The sequence below is a fragment of the Triturus cristatus genome, chromosome 7, assembly GCF_964204655.1.
Source record: "Triturus cristatus chromosome 7, aTriCri1.1, whole genome shotgun sequence".
In the NCBI taxonomy this organism is placed as follows: Eukaryota; Metazoa; Chordata; class Amphibia; order Caudata; family Salamandridae; genus Triturus; species Triturus cristatus.
Window position 1 is genome coordinate 1,879,731,954 of NC_140590.1, and position 14,776 is coordinate 1,879,746,729.

The window sequence follows — 14,776 nt, forward strand, 5'->3', positions numbered from 1 at the left end:
CCAGACTTGGCAATCCCAAAAGTTGCTTTGAAGACCTCGACCCCCAATAGATCCAGGACTTTCGCATCTTTCCCTCTGGTGATGGGTGAGCCATATAGGAGGGTTGGATGAGCCATATAGGAGGGTTGGATGAGCCATATAGGAGGGTTGGATGAGCCATATAGGAGGGTTGGATGAGTCATATAGGAGGGTTGGTTGTAACTTAGCTTTGATGACTTCAAGAATATAGTCATATGATTGACAATTCAGTGATTTTTTAAGCATTTAAAAGCCTGAATCAAGGTCACAGTTTTAGCCCTTAGGTCCTAAAAATTGAATTCGAAGGATACTCGATTATCGAACTCCACCCCTAAGGATCTATACGTTTTAACAACTTCAATTGGGCCTGCTCTGGCCTTCCATGAATTGAAGTTCTGTTTAAGAGAACCAATTTTCATAACTTTGGTTTTTTTTACATTCAGTTCAAGGCCATTTAATTGTATGTAATCATCAGAGGCGTTTAAAGGTCTTTGTCGGCCAATAGGAGTCTGGCTCACGAGGATAGTATCATCAGCATATTGAAGGTAGCGATTTGTAAACACCCCCCCCCCCCCCCCCACTCCCGCCCCCCATCCTAGGAACATGGGCATTAATAGAATCCAGGTGCTGAGAGAGATCTGATAAAAATAAACTAAAAGGGCAGGGAGCGAGAACACAGCCTCGCTTTAGACCATTATATGTTCTGATTTTTCTTGATAAGGAGTTACCCTCACCCGACCTGAACCCAGGTATCCGTATACAAAAGGATAATCGCCTTCAACAGTTTCCCTGGGATGCCCCGATCTAACAATTTTTTCCATACCAGATTTCAAGGCACAGAGTCGAAGGCTGCCTTTAAATCAATAAAAACAATGAATACATTTTGTTTATTTAAGGCAGCCCGCTCAGCAAGTAATGTCAGAGCCAGCAGGCTGGTAGTGGTGGATTGGCCTTTCCGAAAACCCGTTTGTTGAAATGGAATAATGCTTTCCTGCGTTGCCCAGTTTTCCAATTATTTCAACAGAATGGAAGCAAAGACCTTTGCATCAACATCCGTCGACAAAATGAATCGGCGATTGGTGGGATTGGCGACCGGCCACTGGGCTGCAATGATTAGCACTGTTCCCCAACTGACTGCGCTGCCCCCAAATACCAGCAGCATCATCCCCCGAACCAGCAGCACTATCCCCAAACCAGCAGCACTATCCCCAAACCAGCAGCACTATCCCCAAACCAGCAGCACTATCTCCAAACCAGAAGGACTATCTCCAAACCAGCAGCATCATCCCCCAAACCAGCAGCACTATCCCCAAACCAGCAGCACTATCCCCAAACCAGCAGCATCATCCCCCAAACCAGCAGCACTATCCCCAAACCAGCAGCACTATCCCCCAAACCAGCAGCACTTCACCCCAATCAGCAGCACTACCCCAACCAGCAGCACTGCCTCCCAGTGATTAGCACTGTTCCCCAACCAACTGCACTGCCCCCAAATACCAGCAGCACTATCCTCAAACCAGCAGCACTATCCCCCAAACCAGCTGCACTATCCCCCAAGCCAACAGTATCATCCCCAAACCAGCAGCACCATCCCCAAACCAGCAGCACCATCCCCAAATCAGCAGCACTATCCCCCAAACCAGCAGCACTATCCCCCAAACCAGCAGCACTATCCCCCAAACCAGCAGCACCATCCCCAAACCAGCAGCACTGCCCAAAACCAGCAGCACTATCCCCAACCAGCAACTCTGTCCCTTAACCAACTGGCAGCACTGCGCCCTAACCAGCAGCACTGTCCACGCAAAAGCACTACACCCACAACCAGAAGCACTGTCCCCAAGCAAGAGCAGTGCTGCCCTCAGCCAGCATCTGTACCTCAACTAGCAGCACTGTCCTCCAAACCAGAAGCACTCTTCCCTTAACCAGCAGTAATGTTCCCCAATGAGCAGCACTGTTCCCCAACTTGCTGTGCTGCCCCAAACCAGCATCTCTGTCCCTAAACTAGCAGTACTGCCTTCTAACCAGCAGCACTACCCCTAACCAGCAGCACTGCACCCCCAGTGAGCAGCACTGCCCTCTAACCAGCAGCACTATCCCTAACCAGCAGCACTGCCCTCTTACCAGCAGCACTGTCCTCTAACCAGAAGCACTGTCCCCCAACTAGCAGCATTGCCCTCTAACCAGGAGCACTGCCCCCCAGAGAGCAGCACTGCCCTCTAACCAGCAGTACTGTTCCCCAGCCAGCAGCACTACCCCCAATGCAGTAAAACTGTTCTCCGTTAACAGCAGCACTGCTCCCAAGCAGCAACAATGCCCTCTGTTATTAGCGGCCCCTTCCAAGCAGCACCCCCACCACCCCAGCCACAGCAACATATATTGAGGGAGAGGGTGTGGCCCAGCGGCCAGAGAAGTCGACTCGGGAGCTGGGGATCCGGGTTCGAGTCTCGGCGTTGGCGCAGCATTCCGTGATTCTGGGTAAACCTCTTCATCTCCCAGTGCCCATGGGCAGCACCAAGATACCCTCATGGGGGATAAGCTGCGCTATATGAATGCACACACTAACAAAACTTGACACCTCTTTCGAGCAGCAGGGGCGCTGACCCACCAAGCTGCAGATGGAATATTGCAGGACTAAATACTGCAGGACTCATCTGGGGGTTCAAGCCCCCTCCAGCACACTGACCTCTCCCCTCTCTCTTACAGCCTGCCAGCAGGGCTTCTACAAGGCCTCCCCCAAGAACGCACGGTGCCTGAAGTGTCCCCCCAACAGCTCGTCAGGGTCCCCGGGGGCCACGTCCTGTGTCTGCAACGCGGGGTTCTACAGGGCCCCCTCCGAGGACCTCTCGGCCCCCTGCACCCGTAAGTAGAAACAGGGGCGTAACGAAACTTGAGCGCCCCCCCTTGAAAAGTACTTGGAGCCCCACTTGGATCCTGTGCGGGTCCTGGGGCAGTCAGTGAGCAGTATCCTGTGAGGGTCTATGGGCAGTGAGTGAGCAGTATCCTGTGAGGGCCCTGGGGTAGTCAGTGGGCAGTATCCTGTTAGGGTCCTGGGGCAGTCAGTGGGCAGTATCCTGTGAGGGTCTATGGGCAGTGAGTGAGCAGTATCCTGTGAGGGTCTATGGGCAGTGAGTGACCGGTATCCTGTGAGGGTCCTGGGGCAGTCAGTGGGCAGTATCCTGTGAGGGTCCTGGGGCAGTCAGTGAGCAGTATCCTGTTAGGGTCTATAGGGAGTGAGTGAGCAGTATCCTGTGAGGGTCCTGGGGCAGTCAGTGGGCAGTATCCTGTGTGGGTCCTGGGGCAGTCAGTGGGTAGTATCTTGTGTGGGTCCTGGGGCAGTCAGTGGGCAGCATCCTGTGTGGGTCCTGGGGCAGTATCTTGTGTGGGGCCTGGGGCAGTCAGTGGACAGTATCTTGTGTGGGTCCTGGGGCAGTCAGTGGGCAGTATCTTGTGTGGGTATTGGGGCAGTGAGTGGGCTGTATCCTGTGAGGGTCCTGGGGAAGTCAGTGGGCGTTATCTTGTGTGGGTCCTGGGGCAGTGAGTGAGCAGTATCTTGTGTGGGTCCTGGGGCAGTCAGTGGGCAGTATCTTGTGTGGGTCCTGGGGCAGTCAGTGGGCAGTGTTCTGTGAGGGTCCTGGGGAGGTCAGTGGCCAGTATCCTGTGAGGGTCTATGGGCAGTGAGTGAGCAGTATCTTGTGTGGGTCCTGGGGCAGTCAGTGGGCAGTATCTTGTGTGGGTCCTGGGGCAGTGAGTGAGCAGTATCTTGTGTGGGTCCTGGGGCAGTCAGTGGGCAGTATCTTGTGTGGGTCCTGGGGCAGTCAGTGGGCAGTGTCTTGTGAGGGTCCTGGGGAGGTCAGTGGCCAGTATCCTGTGAGGGTCTATGGGCAGTGAGTGAGCAGTATCATGTGAGGGTCTATGGGCAGTGAGTGAGCAGTATCCTGTGAGAGTCCTGGGGCAGTCAGTGGGCAGTATCTTGTGTGGGTCCTGGGGCAGTCAGTGTGCAGTGTCCTGTGAGGGTCCTGGGGCAGTCAGTGGTCAGTATCTTGTGTGGGTCCTGGGGCAGTCAGTGTGCAGTGTCCTGTGAGGGTCCTGGGGCAGTCAGTGGGCAGTATCCTGTGAGGGTCTATGGGCAGTGAGTGAGCAGTATCCTGTGAGGGTCTATGGGCAGTAAGTGCAGTATCATGTGAGGGTCTATGGGCAGTGAGTGAGCAGTATCCTGTGAGAGTCCTGGGGCAGTCAGTGGGCAGTATCTTGTGTGGGTCCTGGGGCAGTCAGTGTGCAGTGTCCTGTGAGGGTCCTGGGGCAGTCAGTGGTCAGTATCTTGTGTGGGTCCTGGGGCAGTCAGTGTGCAGTGTCCTGTGAGGGTCCTGGGGCAGTCAGTGGGCAGTATCCTGTGAGGGTCTATGGGCAGTGAGTGAGCAGTATCCTGTGAGGGTCTATGGGCAGTGAGTGCAGTATCCTGTGAGGGTCTATGGGCAGTGAGTGAGCAGTATTCTGTGATGGTCCTGGGGCAGTCAGTGGGCAGTATCCTGTGAGGGTCCTGGGGCAGTCAGTGGGCAGTATCCTGTGAGGGTCTATGGGCAGTGAGTGAGCAGTATCCTGTGAGGGTCCTGGAGCAGTCAGTGGGCAGTATCTTGTGTGGGTCCTGGGGCAGTCAGTGGGCAGTGTCCTGTGAGGGTCCTGGGGCAGTCAGTGGGCAGTATCCTCTGAGGGACTATGGGCAGAGAGTGAGCTGTATCCTGTGAGGGTCTTGGGGCAGTCAGTGGGCAGTATCCTGTGAGGGTCCTGGGGCAGTCAGTGGGCAAAATCCTGTGAGGGTCTTGGGGCAGTCAGTGGGCAGTATCCTGTGAGGGTCCTGGGGCAGTCAGTGGGCAGTATCCTGTGAGGGTCTATGGGCAGTGAGTGAGCAGTATCCTGTGAGGGTCTATGGGCAGTGAGTGACCAGTATCCTGTGAGAGTCCTGGGGCAGTCAGTGGGCAGAATCCTGTGAAAGTCTTGGGGCAGTCAGTGGGCAGTGTCCTGTGAGGGTCCTGGGGCAGTCAGTGGGCAGTATCCTGTGAGGGTCTATGGGCAGTGAGTGAGCACTATCCTGTGAGGGTCCTGGGGCAGTCAGTGGACAGTATCCTGGCAGGGTCCTGGGGCAGTCAGTGGGCAGAATCCTGTGAGGGTCTTGGGGCAGTCAGTGGGCAGTATCCTGTGAGGGTCCTGGGGCAGTCAGTGGGCAGTATCCTGTGAGGGTCTATGGGCAGTGAGTGAGCAGTATCCTGTGAGGGTCTATGGGCAGTGAGTGACCAGTATCCTGTGAGGGTCCTGGTGCAGTCAGAGGGCAGTATCCTGTGAGGGTCCTGGGGCAGTTAGTGAGCAGTATCCTGTGAGGGTTTATGGGCAGTGAGTGAGCAGTATCCTGTGTGGGTCCTGGGGCAGTCAGTGGGCAGTATCCTGTGTGGGTCCTGGGGCAGTCAGTGGGCAGTGTCTTGTGTGGGTCCTGGGCCAGTCAGTGGGCTGTATCCTGTGAGGGTCCTGGGGCAGTATCTTGTGTGGGTCCTGGGGCAGTGAGTGAGCAGTACCTTGTGTGGGTCCTGGGACAGTCAGTGGGCAGTATCGTGTGTGGGTCCTGGGGCAGTCAGTGGGCAGTGTCCTGTGAGGGTCCTGGGGCAGTCAGTGGGCAGTATCCTGTGAGGGTCTATGGGCAGTGAGTGAGCAGTATCCTGTGAGGGTCCTGGGGCAGTCAGTGGGCAGTATCTTGTGTGGGTCCTGGGGCAGTCAGTGGGCAGTATCTTGTGTGGGTCCTGGGGCAGTCAGTGGGCAGTATCCTGTGAGGGTCCTGGGGCAGTGAGTGGGCAGTATCCTGTGAGGGTCTATGGGCAGTGAGTGAGCAGTATCCTGTGAGGGTCTATGGGCAGTGAGTGGGCAGTATCTTGTGTGGGTCCTGGGGCAGTCAGTGGGCAGTATCCTGTGAAGGTCTATGGGCAGTGAGTGAGCAGTATCCTGTGAGGGTCCTGGGGCAGTCAGTGGGCAGTATCTTGTGTGGGTCCTGGGGCAGTCAGTGGGCTGTATCCTGTGAGGGTCCTGGGGCAGTCAGTGGGCAGTATCCTGTGTGGGTCCTGGGGCAATCAGTGTGCAGTGTCCTGTGTGGGTCCTGGGACAGTGAGTGGGCAGTATCTTGTGTGGGTCCTGGGGCAGTCAGTGGGCAGGATCTTGTGTGGGTCCTGGGGCAGTGAGTGGGCAGTATCATGTGAGGGTCCTGGGGCAGTGAGTGGGCAGTATCCTGTGAGGGTCTATGGGCAGTGAGTGAGCAGTATCCTGTGAGGGTCCTGGGGCAGTCAGTGGGCTGTATCCTGTGAGGGTCCTAGGGCAGTCAGTGGGCAGTATCCTGTGAGAGTCTATGGGCAGTGAGCAGTGTCCTGTGAGGGTCCTGGGGCAGTCAGTGGGCAGAATCCTGTGAGGGTCCTGGGGCAGTCAGTGGGCAGTATCCTGTGTGGGTCCTGGGGCAGTCAGTGGGCAGTATCTTGTGTGGGTCCTGGGGCAGTCATTGGGCAGTATCGTGTGTGGGTCCTGGGGCAGTCAGTGGGCTGTATCCTGTGAGGGTCCTGGGGCAGTCAGTGGGCAGTATCCTGTGAGGGTCTATGGGCAGTGAGTGAGCAGTATCCTGTGAGGGTCCTGGGGCAGTCAGTGGGCAGTATCTTGTGTGGGTCCTGGGGCAGTCAGTGGGCAGTATCTTGTGTGGGTCCTGGGGCAGTCAGTGGGCAGTATCTTGTGTGGGTCCTGGGGCAGTCAGTGGGCAGTATCTTGTGTGGGTCCTGGGGCAGTCAGTGGGCAGTATCTTGTGTGGGTCCTGGAGCAGTCAGTGGGCAGTATCCTGTGAGGGTCCTGGGGCAGTGAGTGGGCAGTATCCTGTGATGGTCTATGGGCAGTGAGTGAGCAGTATCCTGTGAGGGTCTATGGGCAGTCAGTGGGCAGTATCTTGTGTGGGTCCTGGGGCAGTCAGTGGGCTGTATCTTGTGTGGGTCCTGGGGCAGTCAGTGGGCTGTATCCTGTGAGGGTCATGGGGCAGTCAGTGGGCAGTATCTTGTGTGGGTCCTGGGGCAGTCAGTGGGCAGTATCTTGTGTGGGTCCTGGGGCAGTCAGTGGGCAGTATCTTGTGTGGGTCCTGGAGCAGTCAGTGGGCAGTATCCTGTGAGGGTCCTGGGGCAGTCAGTGGGCAGTATCCTGTGTGGGTCCTGGGGCAATCAGTGTGCAGTGTCCTGTTTGGGTCCTGGGACAGTGAGTGGGCAGTATCCTGTGAGGGTCCTGGGGCAGTCAGTGAGCAGTATCCTGTGAGGGTTTATGGGTAGTGAGTGAGCAGTATCCTGTGTGGGTCCTGGGGCAGTCAGTGGGCAGTATCTTGTGTGGGTCCTGGGCCAGTCAGTGGGCTGTATCCTGTGAGGGTCCTGGGGCAGTCAGTGGGCAGTATCTTGTGTGGGTCCTGGGGCAGTCAGTGGGCAGTATCTTGTGTGGGTCCTAGGGCAGTCAGTGGGCAGTATCTTGTGTGGGTCCTGGGGCAGTCAGTGGGCAGTATCCTGTGAGGGTCCTGGGGCAGTGAGTGGGCAGTATCCTGTGAGGGTCTATGGGCAGTGAGTGAGCAGTATCCTGTGAGAGTCCTGGGGCAGTCAGTGGGCAGTATCTTGTGTGGGTCCTGGGGCAGTCAGTGTGCAGTGTCCTGTGAGGGTCCTGGGGCAGTCAGTGGTCAGTATCTTGTGTGGGTCCTGGGGCAGTCAGTGTGCAGTGTCCTGTGAGGGTCCTGGGGCAGTCAGTGGGCAGTATCCTGTGAGGGTCTATGGGCAGTGAGTGAGCAGTATCCTGTGAGGGTCTATGGGCAGTGAGTGCAGTATCATGTGAGGGTCTTGGGCAGTGAGTGAGCAGTATCCTGTGAGAGTCCTGGGGCAGTCAGTGGGCAGTATCTTGTGTGGGTCCTGGGGCAGTCAGTGTGCAGTGTCCTGTGAGGGTCCTGGGGCAGTCAGTGGTCAGTATCTTGTGTGGGTCCTGGGGCAGTCAGTGTGCAGTGTCCTGTGAGGGTCCTGGGGCAGTCAGTGGGCAGTATCCTGTGAGGGTCTATGGGCAGTGAGTGAGCAGTATCCTGTGAGGGTCTATGGGCAGTGAGTGCAGTATCCTGTGAGGGTCTATGGGCAGTGAGTGAGCAGTATTCTGTGATGGTCCTGGGGCAGTCAGTGGGCAGTATCCTGTGAGGGTCCTGGGGCAGTCAGTGGGCAGTATCCTGTGAGGGTCTATGGGCAGTGAGTGAGCAGTATCCTGTGAGGGTCCTGGAGCAGTCAGTGGGCAGTATCTTGTGTGGGTCCTGGGGCAGTCAGTGGGCAGTGTCCTGTGAGGGTCCTGGGGCAGTCAGTGGGCAGTATCCTCTGAGGGACTATGGGCAGAGAGTGAGCTGTATCCTGTGAGGGTCTTGGGGCAGTCAGTGGGCAGTATCCTGTGAGGGTCCTGGGGCAGTCAGTGGGCAAAATCCTGTGAGGGTCTTGGGGCAGTCAGTGGGCAGTATCCTGTGAGGGTCCTGGGGCAGTCAGTGGGCAGTATCCTGTGAGGGTCTATGGGCAGTGAGTGAGCAGTATCCTGTGAGGGTCTATGGGCAGTGAGTGACCAGTATCCTGTGAGAGTCCTGGGGCAGTCAGTGGGCAGAATCCTGTGAAAGTCTTGGGGCAGTCAGTGGGCAGTGTCCTGTGAGGGTCCTGGGGCAGTCAGTGGGCAGTATCCTGTGAGGGTCTATGGGCAGTGAGTGAGCACTATCCTGTGAGGGTCCTGGGGCAGTCAGTTGACAGTATCCTGGCAGGGTCCTGGGGCAGTCAGTGGGCAGAATCCTGTGAGGGTCTTGGGGCAGTCAGTGGGCAGTATCCTGTGAGGGTCCTGGGGCAGTCAGTGGGCAGTATCCTGTGAGGGTCTATGGGCAGTGAGTGAGCAGTATCCTGTGAGGGTCTATGGGCAGTGAGTGACCAGTATCCTGTGAGGGTCCTGGTGCAGTCAGAGGGCAGTATCCTGTGAGGGTCCTGGGGCAGTTAGTGAGCAGTATCCTGTGAGGGTTTATGGGCAGTGAGTGAGCAGTATCCTGTGTGGGTCCTGGGGCAGTCAGTGGGCAGTATCCTGTGTGGGTCCTGGGGCAGTCAATGGGCAGTGTCTTGTGTGGGTCCTGGGCCAGTCAGTGGGCTGTATCCTGTGAGGGTCCTGGGGCAGTATCTTGTGTGGGTCCTGGGGCAGTGAGTGAGCAGTACCTTGTGTGGGTCCTGGGACAGTCAGTGGGCAGTATCGTGTGTGGGTCCTGGGGCAGTCAGTGGGCAGTGTCCTGTGAGGGTCCTGGGGCAGTCAGTGGGCAGTATCCTGTGAGGGTCTATGGGCAGTGAGTGAGCAGTATCCTGTGAGGGTCCTGGGGCAGTCAGTGGGCAGTATCTTGTGTGGGTCCTGGGGCAGTCAGTGGGCAGTATCTTGTGTGGGTCCTGGGGCAGTCAGTGGGCAGTATCCTGTGAGGGTCCTGGGGCAGTGAGTGGGCAGTATCCTGTGAGGGTCTATGGGCAGTGAGTGAGCAGTATCCTGTGAGGGTCTATGGGCAGTGAGTGGGCAGTATCTTGTGTGGGTCCTGGGGCAGTCAGTGGGCAGTATCCTGTGAAGGTCTATGGGCAGTGAGTGAGCAGTATCCTGTGAGGGTCCTGGGGCAGTCAGTGGGCAGTATCTTGTGTGGGTCCTGGGGCAGTCAGTGGGCTGTATCCTGTGAGGGTCCTGGGGCAGTCAGTGGGCAGTATCCTGTGTGGGTCCTGGGGCAATCAGTGTGCAGTGTCCTGTGTGGGTCCTGGGACAGTGAGTGGGCAGTATCTTGTGTGGGTCCTGGGGCAGTCAGTGGGCAGGATCTTGTGTGGGTCCTGGGGCAGTGAGTGGGCAGTATCATGTGAGGGTCCTGGGGCAGTGAGTGGGCAGTATCCTGTGAGGGTCTATGGGCAGTGAGTGAGCAGTATCCTGTGAGGGTCCTGGGGCAGTCAGTGGGCTGTATCCTGTGAGGGTCCTAGGGCAGTCAGTGGGCAGTATCCTGTGAGAGTCTATGGGCAGTGAGCAGTGTCCTGTGAGGGTCCTGGGGCAGTCAGTGGGCAGAATCCTGTGAGGGTCCTGGGGCAGTCAGTGGGCAGTATCCTGTGTGGGTCCTGGGGCAGTCAGTGGGCAGTATCTTGTGTGGGTCCTGGGGCAGTCTGTGGGCTGTATCCTGTGAGGGTCTATGGGCAGTCAGTGGGCTGTATCCTGTGAGGGTCCTGGGGCAGTCATTGGGCAGTATCGTGTGTGGGTCCTGGGGCAGTCAGTGGGCAGTGTCCTGTGAGGGTCCTGGGGCAGTCAGTGGGCAGTATCCTGTGAGGGTCTATGGGCAGTGAGTGAGCAGTATCCTGTGAGGGTCCTGGGGCAGTCAGTGGGCAGTATCTTGTGTGGGTCCTGGGGCAGTCAGTGGGCAGTATCTTGTGTGGGTCCTGGGGCAGTCAGTGGGCAGTATCTTGTGTGGGTCCTGGAGCAGTCAGTGGGTAGTATCCTGTGAGGGTCCTGGGGCAGTGAGTGGGCAGTATCCTGTGATGGTCTATGGGCAGTGAGTGAGCAGTATCCTGTGAGGGTCTATGGGCAGTCAGTGGGCAGTATCTTGTGTGGGTCCTGGGGCAGTCAGTGGGCTGTATCTTGTGTGGGTCCTGGGGCAGTCAGTGGGCTGTATCCTGTGAGGGTCATGGGGCAGTCAGTGGGCAGTATCTTGTGTGGGTCCTGGGGCAGTCAGTGGGCAGTATCTTGTGTGGGTCCTGGGGCAGTCAGTGGGCAGTATCTTGTGTGGGTCCTGGAGCAGTCAGTGGGCAGTATCCTGTGAGGGTCCTGGGGCAGTCAGTGGGCAGTATCCTGTGTGGGTCCTGGGGCAATCAGTGTGCAGTGTCCTGTTTGGGTCCTGGGACAGTGAGTGGGCTGTGAGGGTCCTGGGGCAGTCAGTGAGCAGTATCCTGTGAGGGTTTATGGGCAGTGAGTGAGCAGTATCCTGTATGGGTCCTGGGGCAGTCAGTGGGCAGTATCTTGTGTGGGTCCTGGGCCAGTCAGTGGGCTGTATCCTGTGAGGGTCCTGGGGCAGTCAGTGGGCAGTATCTTGTGTGGGTCCTGGGGCAGTCAGTGGGCAGTATCTTGTGTGGGTCCTAGGGCAGTCAGTGGGCAGTATCTTGTGTGGGTCCTGGGGCAGTCAGTGGGCAGTATCCTGTGAGGGTCCTGGGGCAGTGAGTGGGCAGTATCCTGTGAGGGTCTATGGGCAGTGAGTGAGCAGTATCCTGTGAGGGTCTATGGGCAGTGAGTGGGCAGTATCTTGTGTGGGTCCCGAGGCAGTAAGTGGGCAGTGTCTTGTGTGGGTCCTGGGGCAGTCAGTGGGCAGTATCCTGTGAAGGTCTATGGGCAGTGAGTGAGCAGTATCCTGGGAGGGTCCTGGGGCAGTCAGTGGGCAGTATCTTGTGTGGGTCCTGGGGCAGTCAGTGGGCTGTATCCTTTGAGGGTCCTGGGGCAGTCAGTGGGCGGTATCCTGTGTGGGTCCTGGGGCAATCAGTGTGCAGTGTCCTGTGTGGGTCCTGGGACAGTGAGTGGGCAGTATCTTGTGTGGGTCCTGGGGCAGTCAGTGGGCAGGATCTTGTGTGGGTCCTGGGGCAGTGAGTGGGCAGTATCATGTGAGGGTCCTGGGGCAGTGAGTGGGCAGTATCCTGTGAGGGTCTATGGGCAGTGAGTGAACAGTATCCTGTGAGGGTCCTGGGGCAGTCAGTGGGCTGTATCCTGTGAGGGTCCTAGGGCAGTCAGTGGGCAGAATCCTGTGAGGGTCCTGGGGCAGTCAGTGGGCAGTATCCTGTGTGGGTCCTGGGGCAGTCAGTGGGCAGTATCTTGTGTGGGTCCTGGGGCAGTCTGTGGGCTGTATCCTGTGAGAGTCTATGGGCAGTGAGCAGTGTCCTGTGAGGGTCCTGGGGCAGTCAGTGGGCAGAATCCTGTGAGGGTCCTGGGGCAGTCAGTGGGCAGTATCCTTTGTGGGTCCTGGGGCAGTCAGTGGGCAGTATCTTGTGTGGGTCCTGGGGCAGTCTGTGGGCTGTATCCTGTGAGGGTCTATGGGCAGTGAGTGAGCAGTATCCTGTGAGGGTCCTGGGGCAGTCAGTGGGCAGTATCTTGTGTGGGTCCTGGGGCAGTCAGTGGGCAGTATCTTGTGTGGGTCCTGGGGCAGTCAGTGGGCAGTATCTTGTGTGGGTCCTGGAGCAGTCAGTGGGCAGTATCCTGTGAGGGTCCTGGGGCAGTGAGTGGGCAGTATCCTGTGATGGTCTATGGGCAGTGAGAGAGCAGTATCCTGTGAGGGTCTATGGGCAGTCAGTGGGCAGTATCTTGTGTGGGTCCTGGGGCAGTCAGTGGGCTGTATCTTGTGTGGGTCCTGGGGCAGTCAGTGGGCTGTATCCTGTGAGGGTCATGGGGCAGTCAGTGGGCAGTATCTTGTGTGGGTCCTGGGGCAGTCAGTGGGCAGTATCTTGTGTGGGTCCTGGGGCAGTCAGTGGGCAGTATCTTGTGTGGGTCCTGGAGCAGTCAGTGGGCAGTATCCTGTGAGGGTCCTGGGGCAGTCAGTGGGCAGTATCCTGTGATGGTCTATGGGCAGTGAGTGAGCAGTATCCTGTGAGGGTCTATGGGCAGTCAGTGGGCAGTATCTTGTGTGGGTCCTGGGGCAGTCAGTGGGCTGTATCTTGTGTGGGTCCTGGGGCAGTCAGTGGGCTGTATCCTGTGAGGGTCATGGGGCAGTCAGTGGGCAGTATCCTGTGAAGGTCTATGGGCAGTGAGTGAGCAGTATCCTGTGAGGGTCCTGGGGCAGTCAGTGGGCAGTATCTTGTGTGGGTCCTGGGGCAGTCAGTGGGCTGTATCCTGTGAGGGTCCTGGGGCAGTCAGTGGGCAGTATCATGTGTGGGTCCTGGGGCAATCAGTGGGCAGTGTCTTGTGTGGGTCCTGGGGTAGCGAGTGGGAAGTATCTTGTGTGGGTCCTGGGGCAGTCAGTGGGCAGGATCTTGTGTGGGTCCTGGGGCAGTCAGTGGGCAGTATCCTGTGTGGGTCCTGGGGCAGTGAGTGGGCAGTATCTTGTGTGGGTCCTGGGGCAGTCAGTGGGCAGGATCTTGTGTGGGTCCTTGGGCAGTGAGTGAGCAGTATCCTGTGAGGGTCCTGGGGCAGTGAGTGGGCAGTATCCTGCGAGGGTCAATGGGCAGTGAGTGAGCAGTATCCTGTGAGGGTCCTGGGGCATTCAGTGGGCTGTATCCTGTGAGGGTCCTGGGGCAGTCAGTAGGCCGTATCCTGTGAGGGTCTATGGGCAGTGAGTGAGCAGTATCCTGTGAGGGTCCTGGGGCAGTCAGTGGGCAGAATCCTGTGAGGGTCCTGGGGCAGTCAGTGCGCAGTATCCTGTGTGGGTCCTGGGACAGTCAGTGGGCAGTATCCTGTGAGGGTCCTGGGGCAGTCAGTGGGCAGTATCCTGTGTGGGTCCTGGGGCAGTATCTTGTGTGGGTCCTGGGGCAGTCTATTAGCAGTATCTTGTGTGGGTTCTGGAGCAGTCAGTGGGCTGTATCCTGTGAGGGTCTATGGGCAGTGAGTGAGCAGTATCCTGTGAGGGTCCTGGGGCAGTCAGTGGGCAGTATCCTTTGAGGGTCCTGGGGCAGTCAGTGGGCAGTATCCTGTGTGGGTCCTGGGGCAGTCAGTGGGCAGTATTCTGTGTGGGTCCTGGGGCAGTCAGTGGGCAGTATCTTGTGTGGGTCCTGGGGCAGTCTGTGGGCAGTATCTTGTGTGGGTCCTGGGGCAGTCAGTGGGCTGTATCCTGTGAGGGTCTATTGAGAGTAAGGGGGCAGTATCCCGTGTGCCCCCCCCCCCCCCCGGGGTACAGAGACCCCATCTCTACCTGTTGATAACCTGCCTCTCCCCATCTCTCCACAGGGCCCCCCTCTGCACCCCGGAATGCCAGCTTGTCTGTTCAAGGCACGACCGTGTCCCTGTCCTGGCTGCCCCCCAGTGACCCGGGCGGGAGGCTGGATGTGACTTACCGTGTGACCTGCGACAAGTGCCCCCTGGAGGTGGGCCCGTGTGAGCCATGCGAGCCGGGCCCTGCGGCCGAGGGCCTGTCGGAGCCGGCGGTGACCGTGGAGGGGCTGGAGCCCTACTGCAACTACACCTTCACCGTGGAGGCCAGGAACGGGGTGTCGGGGCTGGGGCACCCCCCCAGGGGCAGCGCCACGCTTCACGTCACCATCGGTCACGCAGGTAAGAGACAGGGAGGGGCTGCAGGGTGGGGTGGAGCTTATTACACTCGTCTCTGCTACCTCTGGGTGCCATCACCCCCCCCCCCCCCCCCAGGGTGTCACTGCTCCCTCAGGGTGCTCTCACCCCTCAGTGTGTCACCACCCCCCCCCCTCCCAGGTGTCTCTGGTCTCATAATGGTGCCCCCACCCCTCCGCGAGTCACTGCTACCTCTGGGAGCCCTCACCCCCCGAGTATCTCTGCTCCCTCAGGGTGCCCCACCACAGTGTGTCACCACTCCCTCAGGATGCCCTTACCCACCCCCCCTCCCCAGGGTGTCACTACCCCCTCAGGGTAACCTCACCCCTCAGTACTTCACTGCTTCCTCTGGGGGCCCTCCCCCCCCCCCCCCCCACCAGCTGTCACTGCTCCATCAGGACGCCCTCACCCCCTCCCTCAGGGTGTCACTGCTCCCACAGGGTGCCGTCCTAAC

General features: G+C 58.3%; 1 protein-coding gene across 1 annotated transcript in view; it reads left to right on the forward strand.

Annotated features, from left to right (window-relative positions):
• The window catches only part of EPHA1 (EPH receptor A1), a 271,028-nt gene that overhangs the window by 88,037 nt on the left and 168,215 nt on the right, over nt 1-14,776 (forward strand). The window contains exons 4-5 of the mRNA XM_085620345.1: nt 2,722-2,877; nt 13,984-14,307. Of these exons, the coding sequence (XP_085476471.1) occupies nt 2,722-2,877; nt 13,984-14,307 (480 nt within the window). The remainder of the gene's footprint in view (nt 1-2,721; nt 2,878-13,983; nt 14,308-14,776) is intronic.